Source organism: Carassius auratus, unplaced genomic scaffold (genome assembly GCF_003368295.1).
Source record: "Carassius auratus strain Wakin unplaced genomic scaffold, ASM336829v1 scaf_tig00027603, whole genome shotgun sequence".
NCBI classification, from domain to species: domain Eukaryota; kingdom Metazoa; phylum Chordata; class Actinopteri; order Cypriniformes; family Cyprinidae; genus Carassius; species Carassius auratus.
In genome coordinates, this window is record NW_020525608.1 from 407,640 (window position 1) to 432,246 (window position 24,607).

Below are 24,607 nucleotides of genomic sequence, written 5' to 3' on the forward strand. Positions count from 1 at the left end.
ATTATGGATTATTGTGTTTTTAGGCCAGAAATGACAAACTGAAGTTCAAACACTTTAATGATGAATTCGTTTCTTGCAAACATGCAGCTTTTAACATCAAGATGTGGATTATTGTGAGGTTTTTATCAGCTGTTTGGACTCTCATTCTGACGGCACCCATTCACTGCAGAGGATCCATTGGTGAGCAAGTAACGTAATGCTAAATTTCTCCAAATCTGTTCTGATAAAGAAACAAACTCATTTACAATGGATGGCCTGAGGGTGAATACTTCAGCAAATTTTATTTTTGGGTGAACTGTTCCTTTAAGAAAGTAAATAGGATAAATTTTGATTTCACGTTGAAATGAAACGTATTCTGTATTTTGTCCTCAGCTGAGAGTTTTTAAACTTGCAAAGTCATGGCCCACCCTCAACACACTGATAAAGATCATCGGTAACTCTGTGGGTGCCTTGGGAAACCTGACTCTGGTCTTGGCCATCATCGTCTTCATCTTCGCTGTGGTGGGCATGCAGCTGTTTGGAAAGAACTATCAGGACTGTGTGTGTAAGATCAGCTACGACTGCATGCTTCCTCGCTGGCACATGAAGGATTTCTTCCACTCGTTCCTCATCGTGTTCAGGGTCTTGTGCGGAGAGTGGATCGAGACCATGTGGGACTGTATGGAGGTGGCCGGACAGCCGCTTTGCATTCTGGTCTTCATGCTGGTCATGGTCATAGGAAACCTAGTGGTAAGAATGATTTATTCTCACATAATAAAATAATCTTATCTCATATCAACATTTCATGTCCATTCATTGATTCGTTATTTAAAAAATACATTATTTATATGGCATACCATAAATAATTTAGAACTTGCAACAGTAGCCAGCTGACTGTTCATTAACCCTTTACATATTCTGTTAAATACTATAAATAAAAATAATATGTAAGCAGCTTTGAAATATTCAATCGCCATAAATATGCATGTCAGTTTGTGCATCTCTCAATTGTCGAATAGTTTTTGGATGCCTGGTTTCTTATTCTTTACATTTCAATATATTTTGAAGATAAACCATCATAGAAAAAGAAAAATCTCAGACTGTGAGGATACACAAGATGGAATTAGAGAAATATTGCTTAATTCTCCCAGATGTTCTTCTATGATCCAGTCGTGACCAGAAAATACTTCTAAGAAGAGTAACTGAGGGTCTTTTCCCGGAAAATGAGATGCCACTAAGCTTCCCTTCCTAAGTTTTCCTGTTTTCACATGACGACTGTTCTAAAAGCGCACATGATGTCATGTTAGCAATTTTGTTCTATAAAGTGACAAGTTTTAAAATAGTAAGACATCATGCACAAACCAGAAAATTCTTCTCAAAAGGTGTGTGAATCATAGTTGACATTTATCATCACACTGTATTTATAGATTCTCAAATGTATTTGGCAGATAACTGTAAACATAAAATAAATTAACCATATTTAGGCTGATGAGTGAGGGATAGAAATGTTTGGGTTCATTGGCTATACAGTTGTTTTTCCCTGACTAAGGTCATTTCCAAGAAAATAAATCAGCAAATTTTAGCTTTACCTCCATATTTTACCCAGAAGTCCCCTGTTGTGTGTTGCTTAGAGACACATTTGTGGAATAGGTGCACAGGCTTGTGCTTAAGTACACTAAGTATACATTATTATCCTCTTCTGGCTTTTCCAAATCATAACTAGCAACTTATGTACTCTAGAAATGTTGTAATACACATCAGAAATAGCTGTTTGTCACTAGATTTGGTTCTTTCTGAAATAGACAAAAAAAAAAAAAAGAGTCTGATCTGTGAAATAAACATACATATGTCCTGTATGTTTTTGTAGTATACTATATGTACTGTCTGTTTTTGGTGCTTTGGTGCTATAATTCATCAAACATCAGTATTCAAGGTATTACCCTAAATCTAAACTGAGCCTTATACAAATAGTTCACCCAGAACATATTTATTTACTCACAATCATGTCATTCCAAAGATGGATCAGTATGGTCGACTAGTTCACCAACAACTGATTAACGAGGTCGAATAGTTGTGGATATGAGTTTGAAGTAGGGTGGGCTACACGTAACCAGTGCAGTCCGATTTACGAATAAATGACTTGTGTGAATCGGTTCTTGCAAAAACTCAGTCAAACACAATGTTTTGAATCAAATTCACTTATGGCTCACTAAATCGGTCATGGCTGTTACTGTATCAACATCTGTCAATTTTTTCTCAACTGCATATTATATTTACTGGCAGTCTCAAAATGAAGTGCACTTGTGCGCTTCTAGTTCGTGAAATTCTCAGCATTCAACAATGTATTTTAGATAATTACTTGTGAGGATATTTTTCTAGTAACAAACATTACATTTTTAGTGGGAATCACATAGTTGGTTCATTCTGTGTGAGAAATGCGCATCGAGTACAACACAGATTCCGAGCACTTAAATGGTTTTGTATAGTAAAAAGGTTATAAATATTTTCACTAATAATTTGTTTAGTTTTAGTTACACTGTAAAAAAATTCCTGTAGAAATTACAGTAACTTACTGGCAGCAGTTTGCCAGTAACTTACTGTAAATTAAATTTACAGTAAAAATACTGTATTCATATTTACAGTACCATTTAACTTGCTGTAAATGTATTTGCAGTAATATATTTTTTTACTGTAAAACACAATTATGTTTTTTTTCTCCTTTTATATATTTTAATACAATAAAATATTACTTTACACTGTGAAATTTACTGTATTTGGTTCACTTTTATTATGTATTGTAAAACTTTACAAATTATTGTATTTCAACAGGTCTCATGTCTCAGTAGTAAAAACTATAAAAAGAAACAAAAGACTGTTTAACTTCTTTTATTGGTTTAATAGTTAAATTGTAATACTTGAAATAACATTTTAATATTCTTGCAGATTGTACTTTCAGTTTTCCAAAAACTTGAATACATTTCATTTATACATAAAAGTTTCATATTAAGAGCATTTTAAAACAACAGACATGAACAGATTCAGTCATAAGAACAATCTTAAAAATTTACTAATTCAGAAAACTCCTGTGTAGAATGTATTTGCTCTTAGTAGCTTAATAGTTTTGCCAGCTGAAATCCAGAAACTCCTTAAAGGGATAGTTCACCCAAAAATCTGAATTAGGTCATTAATAACTTACCCTCATGTCGTTCCAAACCCGTGAGACTTCCGTTTATCTTCAGAACACAGTTTAAGATATTTTAGATTTAGTCCGAGAGCTCTCAGTCCCTCCATTGAAGCTGTGTGTGTGGTATACTGCCCATGTCCAGAAAGGTAAGAAAAACATCATCAAAGTAGTCCATGTGACATCACAGGGTCGGTTAGAATTTTTTGAAGCGCCGAAAATACATTTTGGTCCAAAAATAGCAAAAACTACGACTTTATTCAGCATTGTCTTCTTTTCCGGGTCTGTTGTGAGACAGTTCAAAACAAAGCAGTTTGTGATATCCGGTTCATGAATCATTCGATGTAACCGGATCTTTTTGAACCAGTTCACCAAATCAAACTGAATCGTTTTATACTGTTCGCGTCTCCAATACGCATTAATTCACAAATTACTTAAGCTGTTAACTTTTTTAATGTGGCTGACTCGTGAACTAGTCAGTATTTTGTTCGTTATCTGGCTCAGCTCGGTGTTCATCTTCAGTTCTCTCCTCACAGCAGTTCACCGGGATATTGGTTTGTTTGAACTCAGAAGTGTCAGCCACATTAAAAAAAGTTAACAGTTTAAGTAATTTGTGGATTAATGCGTATTGGAGATGCGAACCGTTTAAAATGATTCAGTTCGATTTGGTGAACTGGTTCAAAAGGATCCAATTACATGGAGTGATTAGTTCGCGAACCGGATATCACAAACTGCTTTGTTTTGAACTCTCTCTCACAACAGACACGGAAGAGAAGACAATGCTGAATAAAGTCGTAGTTTTTGTTATTTTTGGACCAAAACGTATTTTCGATGCTTCAAAAAATTCTAACTGACCCTCTGATGTCACATGGACTACTTTGATGATGTTTTTCTTACCTTTCTGGACATGGACAGCAGACCGAACACACAGCTTCAATGGAGGGACAGAGGAGATAAATGGAGGTCTCACGGGTTTGGAACGACATGAGGGTGAGTTATTAATGGGTGAATTAATTTTTTGGGTGAACTATCCCTTTAATGAAGGAGGATACATGAGGGTTCAGACCAGAGTTCTTCCTTTGCACCATCTTCCCACTTCTTTTGATGACGTGGAACTTTGAGGAGCACTTGCTGTTGTCAGGGTTATCATTTAACCTTTACATAACAGAGAAAAAAGTTAGATCATTTGATGTGAAAAATGTCTAACAAAACAACCAAATACTCACAACACAACCAAATACAGAAATGCACTGCAAATGGCACAGAACACAACGGAAATATTTCCAGGGGACCCAATATGTGACGAACCCGGATGGAGCATGTTTAGTACTCAATGTCTACTTTTGTTTTCTTGCAAAAAATACAGAGATTACATATTTATGACATACAACTTTATATACAATATAAAAAATGTAAAAAGAACATGAGGGTGAGATATTAATCTATACATTAGTAACATTGTAAAAAAAAAAATTTATGTTATGTTTAAATAAGTTTCATAGGTAAGAAATGTAAGGTAATGTAGGGTCCAAAGATGAAACAGCTAATTTTAAAGTTGAGACACACACAGATAAATAAAGCATATTACGAAAACTTTTTTTGTATAAAATGTATTTATTTGCAACAGTTATGTTAACAGCAATAATAAGACATTTATGTCCTAAGTACAGCTATTAAGCTGATAGACACCATGCTGCTTTGTCACGAGAACATCCCAGGTTAAAATAATGAGGAAATTACGTTGGCTAAATCCGAAATCGCCCCCTTAACACTCATTCACTCATTTCTACATTAGTCCACTAATACGGTTCACTTGAAGTTGTGAATGAATTCGGACAGCCGTTGATCGCGCATTGGATGTACACAGTCGGGTTCGTCACTTATTGGGGTCCCCTGAAAACATTTCCATTGTGTTCTGTGCCATTTGCGGCGCATTTTCGCGAACGAGATTATGTTATTCTCCCGATGCTGATGTACGGAACAAATGTTACATTTGAAGTAGACATATTTTTCTCTTGGTTGTTTAGTTTCCTTAACTTTATGTGTTTGCAGTAACGTTAAATGTGAGACTGAGGGGCGGAGAGGCTTTGGAAAGTGTATGAGCATTCAGGAACTGCACACGAAAACCTTAAGTTCGCCGTGTTTTTATGCCCTTTGGCATGATTAATAAAGGCGTATAATGTCTCCACAGAGACGCCAGTGTTTGCACACGACACGAACATTGCGGGTTTTACTCTAGCACTACAAGCATGACGTGCATTTAACGTATATGGGGTAATCAGTTAACAGCAAGCGATAATAGCGGGAAAAAATCCGACTGACTTTAAGCTAAATCCACGAAAGCTTTGTTGTTCGGCTAACAGTTCACATGAACACTCACCAGCTCCTGGAGTGGTCAAACCCAAGGCAGAGACCCGTTAATGTCCATATTTTGACGGTGAAACGTTCAGAAAGGGGAAAGAAAGGAAAGAAATATGAATGTTTGCACAGTGTCACCACAACTCTCTCTAGCTCTCTTCACAGCATAAATGTGAGGTGACTGCGCGCCATACAGTGGCAGCGTTTTTTTTTATTTATATTTTTGTTTTAGTTAAACCAAAGATATAATATATTTAAAGTAAAAGAAGTAATATTTGTACCCACCTTTGCATCTGACTGGTTCTTTTCGCATCTGTGTGTCTTGTTTTCTTCTTTCTCCAAGTGGGATATAAAACTTGATCTGTGATTGGTCAGGTTTCGCGCTCATTTTTTCTTTACTGTATTTACATTTACAGTAAATTAAAAATACTGTAATTTAGTGTCGCCAAGAGGGTATTCCCCAAAATGTTACTTTAAAATACAGTAATATGCTGTATAACTGTCCTACAGTAAAATACAGTTCATTTTACAGTTAAATACTGTTAAATTTACAGACATTTCTAACAGTGTAGTTGAAAGGATGTGATTAGTGTTCTGTCTACACTATTTTAATACACGGTTTAAATCTTAGAAGCAGTGAATCTTACAATGATGCAAGTTGGATGACCTCAACAATGGTAAAATACATTTTTGAATCTGACGTAATGTCAAACAGATATTGATTAGTATTAAAAATATATATTTTATTACATTAGGTTGTTTTTACATATTCTGAAAGCAATAGCTCATGGTGACCACTTCTATCAAGCTTTACAGGAATCTGTTATCACTTCTCCTTCTTTCTTGGCACAAGTCAGTTTGGGATTATATTCGCTGTGTAGTGTGATTACAGGTCAGAGTGCAACAAATCAGGTTTCCATGCAACCCACAAAGTGGCTCTTACAATAGACCAGACTGCAAGAAAAAAAGCCTGTTATGATGAACAGGGGTTTTTTTTTTGTTTGATAAATTGTTGACGTTCCTGCAATTGAACAAAGGCTTATCTTATAAAGACTGTTGTTCCCAGAAACACAGACTGCACTGAAGGTTTTTAGATCAACCAAAAATATGTTGCTTCGCTTACAATATCCTAGTCGGATATAAAGATTTAGTAAATGCCATTTCAGTAAATGTACCACTGTTCATCAAAACATTTTCCAAATGTGTTGTATCCAAACCATATCATTTGCTTACAGATCTGTATTCTTGGTTTCTCTTTAGGTGTTGAATCTGTTTCTGGCCCTGTTGCTGAGCTCTTTCAGCTCTGATAACCTGTCAGCACCCGATGATGACGGAGAAATGAACAACCTTCAGATAGCCATCAGTCGAATCCACTTTGGTTTCTCTTGGCTGCTGGATGCCATCAAAGATCTCTTCAATGGGAACTTGGCACGGCACAGACAGAAGGCCAAAGAGGTGCAGGTGTCAATGAAAGAGAACCACACTGAGTGCAACGGCGGCGTGGGAAGTTTAGAGCGGCATGGAGGGAAGTACATTACTCCAGAAGGAGAGGACAGTTACATGACCAATCCCAACCTCACCATCTGTGTCCCCATTGCGCCAGGAGAGTCAGATGTGGAATTCACTGAGGAGGACGAGGATGAGGAGACAGAGTCATCAGAGGATGAAGATCAAAAACCGGTGAGAGGTTATTAGAGGTGATTTATTAGTTTGGTTCATAAGGTCCTTGAGGTTGTTTATTCCGATCAATGAGCAAATGACTCATATGAGCCGACTCCTTTTAAAGGTATAGTTCACCCAAAAATGAAAATTACCCCATGATTTACTCACCCTTAAGGAATCCTATGTGCATGTAGGTCTATGTGACTTTTAGACGAATACAATCTGAGTTATATTTCCAGGCTTTATAATGGGAGTTGGTGGGTGCTTTTCTCAACACTCAAAAAGATGCCCAATAAAAGCGCATCCATCCATAATGAACAGTGCCTCACATGGCTCCGGGGAGAGAATAAAGAGCTCCTGAAATGAATTGATGCATTTTTGTAAAAAAAAATATCCTTGGAAGATCCAGGACATTTTTTAAAAAAAATGTAACTTCAATTGAAATCGTCTGAAATAAGAAAATCATATATGCATTAATGCTTTGAGGGTGAGTAAAACATAATTTTAATTCTTGGGTGAACTATCCCTTCAATGCACTGGTCAAAACACAAGTTACATAGTGATTCACATCGGTTGGTTAATTCACTCTCTGATTCACTTAAACTTTATCATGTAAAGTAAATAAAAAGTTTTCTTTTTCTTTTTTATTATTTGAACAAAGTCATTGTTGTTTAGGATAGTCAGGACCAACTATTTCTGCTTTCTTAAAACTGTTAAAGAATTGTTAATGTAATAAATTTAATTGAAATTCACAAATAGAACAGTCATTTTTTTTGTTTATGAGGTCATTTATTTAGTTTGTAAGGCTGTATGACTCATATGAGATTATTCTTTTTAATGGATTAGCATTAATTCACAAATGAATCTCAAACTCCTTAGATATTGATTTGAATAGGTTGGTCAATTCACTCTCTGAACCGCTGCAACTCTTGTTTATAATAAATGAGTACTTTAAATTTAATACTAAAAAAAATAAAATAAATATTGTTGTGTAGTCTGGTTCATGAGAAAATGACTATATGAACCATTTCTGCATTGTTCAAAACAAATTAGTCTGAAATTCATGAGTTATTGTTTTGAATCGGTTGGGTAATTCACTCTGATTGGCTGCTACTTTTGTCATGTCAAATTACAGACAACATAGAAGTATAAAAAGAACTGTTAATGGAAACCAGAATCATTTTGGTCACACTTTATTTTAAGGTCAAATTTTCACTATTAAGCTGCACCATTAACCATTAACTATGACTTTCACCTCAATTAACTCCTAATTTGCTGCTTATTAGTAGTTTATAAGGTAGTTGTTAAGTTTACGGTACTGGGTAGGATTATGGATGTCATGCATTATACTGTATGTACTTTATAAGCACTAATAAACAGCCAATATGTTAATAATAGACAAGCTAATAAGTGACTAGTTATTAGTGAGAATTGGACCCTATAATTAAGTGTTACCATAATTTTTATTTTGCTTCTGTGAAGTGGATCTAAAATTCATAATTTGACAACAATCCCCAATTAGTGTGGTGCAGCTGATAAAGAAAAAAAAAAATAATAAAAGCACTACAATTTGAAATTAACAGTGGTTTGACATCATATAATATTTTAGATTGATATAATGCCATCTGACTTGCTTTTCTACTGTTCAATTTAACATCAGGACCAATTAGTTATATAACCCTAAATCCTTCATTTACAGCATATAATGGTTCATTGGTTTATCCCTATTGTGAGTGACCGGGAGCTCAAACGAGCAAGTGGGGTCAGAGGTCAGAGAGATGATATGATGTCACATGTGAGTGAGCGAGCCAGCGGCCGTAGACGTGGAGGGCGGGGGGGCATACAGATTCATAAGCTGATAAGCTGCAAAAGCAGACAAGGTGAACCCACCAGACGCCATATTTGTTATATAAGAGAAACGGCCAGTGGAGAGGAGTGCAGGGAATATCGGTATAAAATGGTGGGACAGTGAATTATAAAACTACAACAATATAGGTCCATGTGAAACAGTTAAATTCCAAATTACATCTCAGTATAAGGAAATACAGGTGCATCTCAATAAATTTGAATGTTGTGGAAAAGTTCATTCATTTCAGTAATTCAAATTAAAATAAATGTAATGCACACAGACTGAAGTAGTTTAAGTTTTTGGTTCTTTTAAATGTGATGATTTTGGCTCACATTTAACAAAAACCTACCAATTTCAACAAATTAGAATATGATGACATGCCAATCAGCTAATCAACTTAAAACACCTGCAAAGGTTTTCTGAGCCTTCAAAATTCAGTTTGGTTAACTGGGATACACGATCATGGGGAAGACTGCTGATCTGACAGTTGACCAGAAGACAATCATTGACATCCTTCACAAGGAGAGTAAGACACAAACATTCATTGCCAAAGAAGCTGGCTGTTCACAGAGTGCTTTATCCAAGCATGTTAACAGAAAGTTGAGTGCAAGGAAAAAGGGTGGAAGAAAAAGATGCACAACCAACTGAGAGAACCACAGACTTATGAGGATTGTCAAGAAAAATGTATTCAAGAATTTGAATGAACTTCAAGGGTCAAGGCATCAAGAGCCACCACACACAGACGTGTCACGAGATTTACTGAACCACAGACAACGTCAGAGGCGTCTTACCTCGGCTCAGGAGAAGAAGAACTGGACTGTTGCCCAGTGGTCTGGAGGAAGTAGCCTGGAGGAAGAGTGGAGAAGCTCATAGCCCAAGTTGCTTGAAGTCCAGAGTTAAGTTTCCACAGTCTGTGATGATTTGGGGTGCAATGTCATCTGCTGGTGTTGGTCCATTGTGTTTTTTGAAAACCAAAGTCACTGCACCTGTTTACCAAGAAATCTTGGAGCACTTCATACTTCCTTCTGCTGACCAGCTTTTTGAAGATGCTGATGTCATTTTCCAGCAGGATTTGGCACCTGCCCACACTGACAAAATCACCAAAAGTTGGTTAAATGACCATGGTGTTGGTGTGCTTGACTGGCCAGCAGACTCGCCACACCTGAACCCTATACAAAATATATGGGCTATTGTCAAATGGAAAATGAGAAACAAGAGACCAAACAATGCAGATGAGCTGAAGGCCACTGTCAAAGAAACCTGGGCTTCCACACCACCTCAGCAGTGCCACAAGCTGATCACCTCCATGCCACGCTGAATTGAGGCAGTAATTAAAGCAAAACGAGCCCCTACCAAGTACTGAGTACATGTACAGTAAATTAACATTCTTTCCAGAAGACCAACAATTCACTAAAAATGCACTTTTTTTTTATGGCCTGTCAAAATGATGTTGAATCATTGACCTGGTGACAGATTTTGTTGTGACTCATTCGAAATGTACAAATATTGCTGCAAAAAGTCCTTGTGGACTTTATAAAGGCATGCAAGCAAAGTCTTAATGAGTCCTCAAGATACCACTTTTGACTAAACCTTTAAATATATGCACAATTCGAAATGAAAACAACATTATAACATAAAATACAGCAGTAATTATTATTATTATTATGATTTTTTTTTTCTTTTTACAATATTAACATGTTACTACGCATTTACTTGGGAGATTGAATCTGGCTGATCAGTGCAAAAATGCCTCAACATTTGTGTGCAAAAACAACTGCACCATACAAAGCTAAGCACCTAAATGGTAGCATATGCTATATGCATTGCATTAATTATTAGATGAAGAATGAACAGATACAGAGTAAGTCCTTTTTAATCATAAAGCATAGATTTAGGAGGTCATTTTTACATACATTCCATCAGATAAGTTTAGTTTCGACTGAATAAGTTTGAAAGGCTTAAACATTTTGTAGTTTGCACTGTATAGCTTTTAGTTTCATTTTTGCCTATGTAGGAGTTTTTCCACAATTTAAATTTTTCCCTTAATTTTTTATTATTATTATTATTATTATTTTTAAATAGGTCAGAGTAGGGTGGGTTGAAGTAAAAGCAGCCAACAAGTGTGCATCAGACATGCAAACTTTTTCAATACAGAATAAAATCCATCCCAGAATGAACTTGATTAATTTGTCTGGTTGCAAACTTCTACCAAAACCATTTTGACATTTTAGGGACAGAAAATTAAGAGTAATCCAGCTTCACACACACACACACACACTGCCCGTCTCGTAATGTGGGATTACATAAACAGCGCTATTGGATTGTGCTGGCACCTTTGGGCCAGTAATCTCTGTAAATCATTTTAAATATGTTGCCATTACATGCAGAGAAAATCCCATCAAAATTGTATTAAGAAGGCCCACTGTCTACGTAGAAAAAGAAAGAAGAATGAGTGTGCATTCAGGCAGATTTAGAACAGCTCTCTCACTATCACCATCTCAGATTATACTGGAGGTCACAGACCTTGACTTGTGCGCTAGTGGATTAGATGCATATGCTAGCATTGCACCATATGTAACTTGGGATGCATGCATTCTATTAACTGCATTTTCCATGCCAAACCCTGAGGATTTTTCAATCAATGCTGATTTCCTGGCTTTACAGCATATGTACAAATATATACCAAAATTGTGCATTTAACAACTAAAATATTTAACTAACATATTCAGTACTAGTTTATATGAAGCCAAGAACATAAATGATAGCATATGCCTCACATTAATTGTTAGTTGTAGTGGGGATATGATGGAATATGGGACTATGAATATACTTTGCATGGGATTTGAGCACATAAACACAGAACATCCTTTCAGTAATGGCTGCTGAAAATTCTGCTTTGCACCACAAGAATAAATTACATTTTAAAATATATTCAAATAGAAAACTGTTATTTTAAATTGTAATAATATTTCACAATATTCATATTTGTGCTGTATTTTTCATCAAATAAATGAAGCCTTGGTGAGCATGAGACCTCTTCCATTTAAAATGATTGGTTTTGAAGTACATTTTTATTTGAAACTCAATGCAAGCTTTGCGGTCTTGTTCAACAGGAAGTCGTCAGCCTCTCTGAAGGAAGTACTGTGGACTTGAGGAAGCCTGGGGAAGATGAGGAGGAATATTCGGAGATGGCAGATGATGGCATGGATCCAGAAGAGTGTTTCCCTGAGTGTAAGGATATAATGAAACACATGTGGCCATTGCTTCCACTTTGACATACTGTATCTTGTCAGGAGCTGATCTCTCTGTATCTCTCCAGTCTGTATACAGCGCTGTAAGTGTTGCAATATCAACACGACGAGAGGTCTTGGTCAAGCATGGTGGAGGTTGAGGAAGACGTGCTATCAGATAGTTGAACACAGCTGGTTTGAGACCTTCATCATCTTCATGATCCTCCTCAGCAGTGGAGCTCTGGTGAGGAAACATGCTGAACAGTGAACTTTAACTATTCCATTCTGTGAAGTCAAATACTAATGTAATTCATGCATATTGTAATTGAATGTGTAGCTAGTCCTGGTCTCACTGTAGTATGATATTCTTCTTGTGGTCAGGCATTTGAAGACATTTACATTGAACAGAGGAAGGTGGTGAAGGTGGTGTTGGAATATGCTGATAAGGTGTTCAGCTACATCTTCGTGCTGGAGATGTTTCTGAAGTGGATCGCGTATGGCTTTAAGAAATACTTCACTAACTACTGGTGCTGGCTGGACTTCCTGATTGTGGATGTGAGTAGAAGAATCTTCTCTGGAGCGATGTAGAACGGTTGCACTTTGATATGTTAGGCAGAGTTTGGAATAACATTTTACATTTTTACATTACATTTTTAAAATGTAATTTATCCCTGTGGCGCAAAACTGAATTTTCTTCAGTGTCTTCAGTGTCACATGATCATTCAGAAATCTTCCTAATATGCTGATTTGCTGCTCAAGAAACATTTCTTATTATAATCAACGTCCATAAACAGATGTTCTGCTTAATATTTTTGTCAAAATTGTAATAAACTTCTATTCAAAAGTTTAGGATCAGTACAAAAAAAAAAGAAATAGATATTTTACAGTAACAATAAATCAGTAGTGATGCATTAAATTGATCAAAAGTGACAGTAAAGACGGACAGCTCCATCTCAATAAATTAGAATGTCCTGGAAAGGTTTATTTCAGTAATTCAACTCAAATTGTGAAACTTGTGTATTAAATAAATTCAATGCACACAGACTGAAGTAGTTTAAGTCTTTGGTTGAAGTCTTTTGGCCTAATTTATTGAGATGCACCTGTATATAATGCAACAAAAGACTTCTATTTCAAATAAATGCGTTTGTTTTGAACTTACATCAGAGAATCCTGAAAAAGAAAATGTATCAATTTCCACAAACATATGAAGTAGCACAACTGTTTTCAACATTGAGAATGAAAATAAATAATTATTCTTTTACACACACACACACATATATATATATATATATATATATATATATATATATATATATATATATATATATATATATGTATATATAGAAAACTGTTATTTTAAATTCAATAACATTTCACAATAATAATGTTTTATTGTATTCATTTAAGTGTATTATTTAGTATAATACACTGAGATTTTACTGCATATTTTTTTGGTAGACAATTTAATTATATATATATATATATATATATAAATTGTCCAGAAAACAAGAAAAGAAAAAGAAAGTTTTTCCCCCCTTAACTAAGCTGAAAGTACTTCACTGTTGTTTCAAAAAAAAAAAAAAAAAAAAAAACACATTGAAACAACTGCTTAACACAGAAAAAAATAAAATAACAAAACATTTTAAGCCAGTGGGGTGACAAAGCTTTTTAAGGTGACTCAAAAAAATGTTTTTGACAGTGTACTATATTTAGCTATTGCACAAGAAATAAAAGTAAAACGAATTCGACTGGTTTAAAATGAGGACATTTCTGGCTAGAAAACTGTAAAAACCATTTGCTGTAGCGAAGGCTGTTCATTACAGCAATTTTAGCACAAATCCTGAATGAATGAATGAATGAGTGTCTAAAACTAATTTTATCATGCTAAACTGGTGAAATGGAAACAGACGTGGCCTATTGATTGAACACAAATGTTGGATTCTAGAACAGTTCATCCACAAATAATAAATTTCATTTGTCAAACTGTAGACTGTTTATGTATAACAAGCATGTAACTTAATCTAGCCAGAATTTAGTATCTATCTAAGCCATCCATAATTGAGATTAAAGACATGATAATACAGTTTCAGTATGAAGTTTTGAATTTGTTGACTTTTGTTTGCAAGTTTTAGTTTTGTATCATTCTGGTTTTGTGTTACTGGCACAATGTATGGTGTATTCAGAGTGAAATCAGAATTAAGATTTTATGGCAAACATCCAGACACAGAGATAACTGCACAAAATACACATAAAACGACTACAAATGAACACACTGGATAAAACAGCTGGCACAGCATCTGGAGTAGCTCAAATAAACACAAGTGTGTCTCACCTGATGCTCATCTGACCCACACAGATCTCCACACACACCTTTAACCATAGGGTAAGTTCACAGTTCACATGTGTCTCAGCTGAGGTTCTCTTCTCATCCACGCCGAGATATAAATGCCACCGTCTCTCTGTCAGCAATTCATTTCGACCTGTAATTTAACATGGTGTCAAGCTTGATATGTTTAATGTTAATTATTCCCACAGGACCTTGGCTTTTATATCAGAATATACTCACTGTATCAAATAATTATCTGGAGAAGATTCGTTACATTTAGGACTGTTAAAGCAACACTATGTACATTTTGGCGCGCTAGCGGCTAATAAACACAAACGCACGCGTCCCGCGGAAGAACATTCTAACCGGAGCTACTTCTACAAATGTATATCTATGGCGATTCACGCAGCTATGTGTTACTCCACAGCGGAAAAATAATTACTTATTCTAAATGTACCGTAGAGATTTGGAGAGAAAAAGGCGGTTTGGTAGATTAATTTATACACTTAGCAAATTTTGAACAAAGAAAAAATTACATAGTGTTGTTTTAATAAAATCAAGAATTGATATTTTAAAGGTACATTACAGTGAGACGTCTTATTATGATACATTTAAAGAGCATTTAAGCTGAAATCTGTATTTACATTTTTTTATATTATTTTATTATTCAATTTTGTACTTTTATATGTATTTTATTTAAAGTTGTGTTTGAGAGCAAATTGCACAGAAGTATCTTCTTTAGATATATTGCAGGAAAACTATAGAAATTGTTTTTTATAAAGAACTGACCATTCTTGGGACTACATTTGATAATCCATAGATGGAATCTATAAAATGAATCTTAAACGCTGTTTGGACTGATGAAAATCACATTATTAAAAAAGCAAAAGACAATCTGATCAAAATAAATGATTTTTAAGAAAAACCCAAATTCTTTATAAAACCTCACTCTATTTTATATATATGCATATTGCTTATGCATATATAGTTGAGTATGTAGGTATATACATTGATGTAAATATGCATACTTGTCCATGTTTTGTCTTCATTTCACCTCATCGAACACATTCCTGCCGTCCCTGTGACCACAACCCGCCATGACAACAGAAAACCATTCTGTTCTACACTGTCTGCCTTCTCTGACTGTAGAATAGAGTGGAAACCTATTGTGGTTTTAAACTGATTTGTAAAACTGATCCTATAGAAATGTGTTCCAATGGAATGTCCCAAAAGTGCAAAAAAAAAAAAAAAAAAAAATATTTATACATAAATTGCATCTAGTTACATATTATAGTTTTGAACATAAAAATCCATTCAGGCGTTTTATAAATATTAACTTAAACATTCTTATTAAGGTGTTTTATTAAAAAGTAATTTATTTCTCTCCACTTGCAGGTGTCTTTGATTAGCTTGGTTGCTAACTCTCTTGGCTACTCAGACTTTGGGGCCATTAAATCTCTGAGGACTCTCAGAGCTCTGAGGCCCTTGAGGGCCCTGTCTAGATTCGAAGGCATGCGGGTAAGATCCTGTCTTCTCTGTCGCTTCAACTTTCTAAATGTGATGCACATTAAAGCATGTCAGGTTTACTGGAAATTCACTGAGATTATACCACCCTGTATATGTTGAATAATGTCCAATACATTTCTTAAAAATGTTGGACTGCTGATTGCAATAGTAGTGTCTGTTTTGCTCGAACACATCACACTTTCATAAAATATGATGCATTTTGTTGCATTTTTGCTTTTGTGACAGCAATAAGGTGAAGTCGTCAGAAAAACTGCCACAAAGACATGATTCCTGTCTTCCTCTGCCAGACTTTTTTTTATTACATTTGCATGTCTTGAGAAATGCAGAAAGTTTTATATGTTTTTTTTTATTTGCTTTGGTGATCTAGCACTGTGTTTGGATGAAGTTACATTATGATTGCTTCCTGAATGGTATCACGTTCCTAATTTTCTGTCATCCAGGTGGTGGTGAATGCACTGATCGGGGCCATCCCATCCATCATGAACGTACTGCTGGTGTGCCTGATCTTCTGGCTCATATTTAGCATCATGGGTGTAAATCTCTTCGCTGGAAAATTTGGGAAATGTGTCAACAGGACAGGATACATTCACAGCTTAACCCTAGTCAACAACAAGAGTGACTGCCAGGCCATGAATGACACCCAGTTCTACTGGACCAAAGTGAAAGTCAACTTTGACAATGTGGGTCTTGGATACCTCTCACTTCTGCAGGTGGTGAGTGTCTCCAGGGCTGTGCTCCATTCAGAATTGCCCTCAGAATGATTCTACCGAGCTGCCAAACAGGAAGCATAACTATAATTCAAATTCAAATTTAACCCTTGTTCCCAGTAAAAAAAAAGACCGGTCATTTAATAATTAATTGAAAATCTCTTTTATTATGCTATAATATCAATACATATGTAAGCTCAGACCTATGAGACCGATGATCATTAAATTGATTGGATTAAATATAAAAAAATATTTAATCCAATATTTGGTAAAAATGTAGCGAAACAGTAAATTTATAAGCATTTTTGGAGATTTGTCATACAACAAGTATAATAAGGTAAGAAAACAATTCCCCAAAAAGTATAAAAACTTAGAGGGTATTCTTCTTCCCCATGTGAGCTACAGGGCCAATTCAATATGTTTTAGAAAACAAAAATCAAAATGACTGGAATACAACATTAAGTATTGAGGAGAATTATAGTGGAAACTAAAGTTTTAAATAATGCATTCAGAAACCCTTTTTTTATTAGTTACTCGTTCATATTATCATACATAAAACTTGGGCTAGAAACATTTTCTGCAGATATTTTGATGTCAATATTTATTATTAGAAATTAAATATCAAAACATATTGTTTACATAATGTTATGTATTACATTACATAAAACATAATGTTTTTAGAACATTTTACAATTATTTTTCATTTAATTTTAAACCATTGCATCTTGTTTTGATGGCCTTCCTAATTGCGTACGTCACCAAATACTGAACTAGTATTGATAGTTTTAGTACTGAACTAAGAATCTAGGATTATGTCAGTTTTGGAAAAATGAACCCCAAATTCAAAATTAAGGAACAAAAAATGCTCATGCACATTTAAAGTATATCTGTTATGCAGCTTCATCCATCTTTGTAGTGTAAAGGTGGCTTTTTGTTGATGTTGTTAAAACTGTATTGAAGTAATTGTTTAAATTCAAGTATTTGACATAAAAGACAAAACTGAAGGAAATTCTGCTAATTATACATTTAAGGAAATTTGCCAAAAAAGGGAAAAGCTTGTTTCTGACGCTGTTCCATTCCAATTCAAATCATTTATGTAAAGGGAGCCAATTCTTAAATTCTGAACTCTGGGCATTTTTAACAGTTTTAGTCAGTCTAAGAAGGACTTTTAGTGAGTGTGCTGTAGAATCATCATATTTGTTAAGGTAGGCAAGCAAGCGACCCGAGTTTTCTCATGGGCCTGCAACTCCTCGCTGGGCTTTAACCTATCATTTACCTCTAGGAACAGTCTCTCAATCACCACAGGTTATAATTTCTGTAACCAAGGCAACAACATCCAAAAATGGACTAGCTTAATGGCGTTCATGCTGACTCTTGGTGAGTCACAACTCTTTGTCTTCACAGAAGGTATGAAACTTAAATGCGTAATTACCTCAGACTAAAAAGCCAAGTTTCGCTATGGTCAGGCATAAAAAGAAATGTGCTCACCTAGAAGCAGAACATATATTTGAATAAACTGACAATCTTTCTCTTTTATGATGGACATTCAAGCATTCTTAAATATTTTGTTTTTCAGGCAACATTCAAAGGCTGGATGGAAGTCATGTACGCTGCTGTCGATTCCCGTGGAGTAAGCATGTTCATTTCGTTCCTAAAATTAATGATTTGCATCCAAATTCACAAAATAACCTAGTTATTAACTACAAACTATCATTATTTTAAAAATAATAGTTCCAATTAAAAGATAGTTCTCCAATGAAAAAATAATGGTTTGTCGAGAAAGCCATTCAGAGAGCCTAGAACTTTTTAAAGGGGTCATATGATGTTGCTAAAAAGAACATTATTTTGTGTATTTGGGGTAATGTAACGTGTTTATGTGGTTTAAGGTAAAAAGTCCCTAGTCCCTGAGCAGGGGTAAACCCAAGGTGCCACAAAGAACCAAATACTGAGGGTTCAACACAAGGTGTTGCAAAAACCCATTGAAGAAAGTTCATTTTAGAGCTTTAGACTGTCCAGAAAACCATATTTATGAGTATCTAAGATTTATATTGTTCTTGTTTGTCAGGTTGAGGAGCAGCCCGTCAAAGAGATAAACCTCTACATGTACCTCTACTTCGTCATTTTCATTATCTTTGGATCCTTCTTTACCTTAAATCTGTTCATCGGTGTCATCATCGATAACTTCAATCAACAGAAAAGAATGATAGGTGATTAAGTTGAACTTCTCTTCTAAAAGCATTTCGTTTATATTTATTGTGTTCCATGAAAAAATAACAGCCGCTTTTTCTCTGTACTAAAGGTGGTCAGGATATATTCATGACTGAAGAGCAGAAAAAGTACTACAATGCAATGAAGAAACTCGGATCGAAAAAGCCACAGAAACCAATTCCAAGACCAGTGGTAAGATGAAGTATTTGAATATCTTTGTAACAAATCTCATACCAAGTTCACTTCCAAATATCTCACCATAAACACTTTTCCATCTAGAACATTTTACAAGGATTCTTCTTCGACTTGGTGTCCAAGCAAGCCTTTGACATCACTATCATGATGCTCATTATTCTCAACATGATAACCATGATGGTCGAGACCGATGAACAATCTGCTCGCCAAGAGACTATCCTCAATAACATCAACCTGGCCTTCATTGTCATCTTTACCACCGAATGCCTCATCAAGATATTTGCCCTCCGCTGCTATTTCTTCACCATTAGTTGGAACATATTTGACTTTGTAGTCGTTATTCTGTCCATCGTTGGTAAGTGCACGACTTTACACTCTGGTAAGTGATACGTGTGGCTAATTCAAGATACTTCCCTGCTGAAAAGACCAACTTGGTTTATATTGGTTAGCTCTTTGGTACGGGTCCATCTGGTCACCGTTAAGGTGAAGCCAAAGAAGGATGGCTGGTTTGGTTGAGTTAGTTAAGAAACAAGCAGAGACACCAGCTTGTCTTTTCAACTGGGTTGTTGTGATCTGAGATGTTCATAGAGCCATTTCTCAGTTCTTCAAGAGTTTTTTAAGCGAGTCCACCTTCTGTGTGTTGATATCTGGTTTTAATTTGTCCTTCCTCATAGGAATTGTCCTCGCTGACATAATAGAAAAATACTTTGTGTCCCCAACTCTGTTTCGAGTGATCCGGTTGGCAAGAATAGGACGAGTTCTCAGACTAATACGAGCAGCTAAAGGAATAAGGACGTTACTTTTTGCCTTAATGATGTCGCTGCCGGCATTGTTCAACATCGGTCTCCTGCTCTTCCTGGTCATGTTCATCTATGCCATTTTTGGCATGGCAAACTTCGCCTATGTAAAGAAGCAGGGTGGGATTGACGACATGTTCAACTTTGAAACCTTCGGGAACAGTATGATCTGCCTTTTCCAGATCACAACATCGGCTGGCTGGGATAACCTACTGGATCCCATTCTCAACAACTCTCCGGAAGAATGTAGCTCGAGTTACATCAACACCGGAACCAATACCAAGGGCAATTGCGGCAACCCATCGGTAGGGATTGCTTTCTTCGTCAGCTACATCATCATTTCCTTCTTGATCGTGGTCAACATGTACATCGCCATCATTCTGGAGAACTTCAGCGTGGCCACCGAAGAGAGCTCTGAACCTCTGAGCGAGGACGACTTTGAGATGTTCTACGAGGTTTGGGAGAAGTTTGACGCTGAAGCCACGCACTTCATTGAGTACTCAAAACTCTCGAGTTTCGCAGACAGTCTTTCAGAACCTCTGAGGATCGCCAAACCCAACAAAATCAAACTCATCAACATGGATCTACCTATGGTCAGTGGCGACAGGATCCACTGCCTGGACATCCTGTTCGCCTTCACCAAGAGGGTCCTCGGGGAGACAGGAGAAATGGACGCTTTGAAGCAGCAAATGGAGGAAAAGTTCATGATGGCAAACCCTTCCAAGTTATCCCATGAGCCCATCACCACCACGCTGCGGCGCAAGCAGGAGGAGATTTCGGCATTCCTGATCCAGCGCGCCTACCGGCGGCACCTGATTAGACGGCAAATGAAGCAGGCGTCTTACCTGTACAGGCACATAAACCAAGACGCACACTGGCTGGAAGAGAACAGCGCTCTGGAGCGGGAAGGACTTATAGCATCAATGATTAAAGAGCTCTATGGTCCCAAGAAGGGGCTGCTGTCCAATGACGCTGTAACAAAGGATCCTAGTGACCGTTTGAAGATGTTAAAACCTGACCTGCAATCCAGTGAGCCTCATAAATCAGAAGAGACATATGATGAGACCTTTCTTTAGGAACTCTTTTCTAAGTAACCAATCTTTGCTTGCTTTTTTTTTTTTTACCATGTTTGGATGTGTAAGTGTCCGATCAAGAGGAATCCAAATGCAAAAACAAGATTTCACTTTTATAATCTGTAAGAAAATGTTTGGACAACCGGTTGTTTTTGTCACAAGATATGGCATGGTATCATTGGAAACTGAAAAAAATACATGGACATATCAATGCGAAAATTTTAACTTTTCAGGTAGAGAATATATTTGAGCTCAGATTTGTTGCACATATCGCAACTGTAATATTGCACAGATGTTATTTTGGTTGTTTGCTATAAAGCTTAACAGCCACATGTTGTTTTCCCCAGAGTTTTTCATTTTTCAGGATTAAGTGAGAAATGTTATCACTATCACAATGGTACCACAAAAAGCCCCTAAATGCAGTTGGATTGACTACAGTGGAAATTTCCTCTTACAAAGTGAATAATCTTGCATTTTTATCAGCGCTTGAGGAACTTTTGTTTTCTTGTTGAGCACAAGTAGGAAACTGTGTTTTAAAATGGTTTAATGGACTACTTAAGTAAATACATGTATACATATTCCTGATTTTGTTATGCACAAGTAGTGCGTTATTCCAAAGAAAGAATCTATGTAATCTTTCATCAAAATGAAACTACTTTCCTGGCTGATGTTATGTATTTCTCAACCCATTCTCTCCAACAGCTTAGCTCCATTTTGACATTCAACACCCACTTTTTATGATTCAATCAATTCCCAATGGATAAAAATCCAGAATTGCCTAAATTATTTTGGGTTAAATATCCTGTTTCACTAAACTTACAGCAGTAAAATTTTGAATTAACTGAAATATAATGGATATACTACTATATTTAATACAAACTTTGAAATTACCTTTAGCTCTTATGTTTTATTTAAGAGCTTTGCACATTGAAATACTTAAGTCTGGATAAAAGAAGATTTTCAGAGGGTTCTAATTACTCATAACCTCATCAATGTTTTTTTTTTCCAAGACAGGAATATGAATTTACAAGCATTAAATGCATTTCTGTGACATTTGAAACTATATATTAACTAATATAATATACATAAGCAAATGGGAAGAAAAGTACAGATGTATCATCAACATTCATGTACAGGTATACCAGTTTCTGTGTTCAACTCCTTTTTTTATGAAACACTGCTGTCCTTTCCGCAAATTGTTCTCTCTGTTGTATTTTATTTCAAGGGGCATTTATGGAACATGAAACACAATAAATAATAATTATCATGGCTACATTTGAATAAAATCCTGATGGACCGAGGGATAGATTGCAATCTAATTTTGTCATGTTACATTGACACACAAATTGCAGCTGAAAGCCTAGAATGATAGAATACGGTAGATTGACATTGTTCTTGCCTGTGGTGCTTCCATGAAGCAGGATGTTGTGGTATGACAATGAATATCCTGTTTTAAATGTCCTACAGATCCAATGAATTATGATTTGCTACACAAGTAGTTAGAAGGGACATTGTTATTTTAGGGCACATTTAAATGCATACTGTATATATTTTATACAGTCCTGTAAACAATAGAAATCCTCAATATTTTTGTGTCACCAAACAAACACAATACTTTCTTGGCCCATTTTAAGTTCATAATTTCTCAACCTGAATATGGGTCTGTAAGCAGCTACTGTCTGTCTTCTGAACATTAATCACCATTTGACCAGAAAATGGGCGCTGCATTCTAAATTTTGTTGATTTTATAGAGTTTGTACTCTCAGCTCTTGGTTAGGGAGCCAAATTGGCTTTGTCCCCTGGGAGTTTGCCCTTTCTCCAGGGCAGGGTGAGGGTGTTCAAATCCTCCAGACCAGCTGGACTTCCAGGATAATCTCAGCGGAAAATAATCACTTGTTTTAATTACACACAAATGCACTCATACTTCAGTTTGCTCAGTCTCAGATCTACAGAAACTGCTTCATTTAACAAATGCAGCTGCCTTTTCCATTTTGGAAAGGTGATGTTTTAACAGTTTATTTTCAATGATTTTTACATTCTCTTGGGGAAAAAATGTCTTCAAGTGCTTTAAAAAGTATACTTTTTTTTTTACATTTTATTTGGTACTTCATGCTAAGACACTTTTTTTGGTTTCTCTATTCAGTTTCTGCACATGCTTTCATTTGAATTCTTTGTGTCTCTATATCGCTTTAAAGAAATCCACTTTAATGAATGTGTCTGCGTAATTGAGCTGATGTTTAAACATCTGAACATGTGGCCGGGATTAAGCTCGAATACAGGAAACCCATTATTAGAGATTAAAATGCACTATAAATAATTACATACACACGTGCATGCACATTTGTCATCTTCTATAAAAAATTATCTAAATTAACACATTTTTTTTAAAGAAAATAAAAAAACAGAAAGTGCTTTTGTATTTTTGATTTGGAGCACAAAAGAACACAATCAACGAGTAAATGTGATTAGTGCTAGATTAGTCCCAGAGTGACTGATTAAGTTTGTTCACTTCCTGGATTTAAGGATGTGAACCCCTTTTAATCAGGATATATGTGTTTTTGTTCCCGTTGCCATGGTCACCCTGTGCTAATAATCAAAAAGCTCCGCTTGATTGGTCTCGCCTGATGATTAAGTTAGCAAAAAAAAAAAAGAAATGACAAATAAGTCAAAGCCTGTAGGAAATGGTACTATTGATAATTTATGCACACCCCATCATATATTAAACTTATATTATGTATGCACAATAAACATAAAATTATATTTTATATATAATATTACATTATGAATTTGGTTTTTCAATTAGCAACACTAAAGCACCAAATCAGCCAGCATGTGAGATATATATATATGTGCGTAATGCATATTTGTATGTTGAGGAATAGGAAATAATAACTAATCCTTCAACAAATGCATGAATGAATAAACATTCATGTGGTGACATCATGGAACACTTCAGCCGGAAATGTGATTCCAATTCTTGAAAAACAAAAGCAAATGTATGCAGCACCATTTTCCGAGAAAAGAAAAATATGATCATAATAATCCACCATGGAAAAAAAAGGAAAAATGCAATTAACGCCATCCATCTGTTGCAGTGCAGTGCTGGCTTAGAAAGGTTTGGAGAAATCCTGACCTGACTATTTCCACTGAACTCAGAAAGAGACTTTTCCTGAAAAAGCACTTTGTTGTTGTTGTTCTTTTTAATTCATTCCATTTTTCTTTCTGACCATTATTTAATCTTGAATGTTCATGACTAATAAACAATGTACGACCAAGTCATGACTTTAGCATGAACTATAGCTATTAAATAGTTGTTGAAAGTATTCCACCCTGCAACAAAAGCCTTAATTTTGATCTTTTTATAATGTAAATTGTTAGCTTACATAGTTGCAGTCTATTTCTCATCTCATCTCATCTGTGTCACGTAAATTACTAACATTATTTTTTCTCCTGAGAGGTGTTTTCTTTCTGCCCACAGTCATGCTGTTAACACGTCAAGCCAGATGAATTTTGGT

General features: G+C 35.6%; 1 protein-coding gene and 1 long non-coding RNA gene across 3 annotated transcripts in view; one reads left to right on the forward strand and one right to left on the reverse strand.

The window, feature by feature from the left end:
* The window catches only part of scn12aa (sodium channel, voltage gated, type XII, alpha a), a 48,391-nt gene extending 26,485 nt beyond the window's left edge, over positions 1-21,906 (forward strand). Inside the window, exons 16-27 of the mRNA XM_026251543.1 lie at positions 373-729; positions 6,779-7,198; positions 12,143-12,260; positions 12,349-12,503; positions 12,641-12,814; positions 15,981-16,103; positions 16,553-16,825; positions 18,396-18,449; positions 18,885-19,026; positions 19,119-19,219; positions 19,307-19,577; positions 19,897-21,906. Coding sequence (XP_026107328.1) covers positions 373-729; positions 6,779-7,198; positions 12,143-12,260; positions 12,349-12,503; positions 12,641-12,814; positions 15,981-16,103; positions 16,553-16,825; positions 18,396-18,449; positions 18,885-19,026; positions 19,119-19,219; positions 19,307-19,577; positions 19,897-21,095 — 3,387 coding nt within the window. The 3' untranslated portion in view covers positions 21,096-21,906. The remainder of the gene's footprint in view (positions 1-372; positions 730-6,778; positions 7,199-12,142; positions 12,261-12,348; positions 12,504-12,640; positions 12,815-15,980; positions 16,104-16,552; positions 16,826-18,395; positions 18,450-18,884; positions 19,027-19,118; positions 19,220-19,306; positions 19,578-19,896) is intronic.
* On the reverse strand, positions 641-15,005 carry LOC113079296 (uncharacterized). 2 transcript variants are annotated; one of them, XR_003281681.1, is made up of 4 exons: positions 14,826-15,005; positions 14,592-14,739; positions 12,613-12,833; positions 12,371-12,500 (listed from the first exon to the last, which is right to left on the reverse strand). It is a non-coding gene; the product is annotated as an uncharacterized LOC113079296 (long non-coding RNA). The 2 variants fall into 2 exon arrangements; XR_003281680.1 differs by lacking the exons at positions 12,371-12,500; positions 12,613-12,833 and adding an exon at positions 641-723.
* Positions 21,907-24,607: the final 2,701 nt, after the last annotated feature.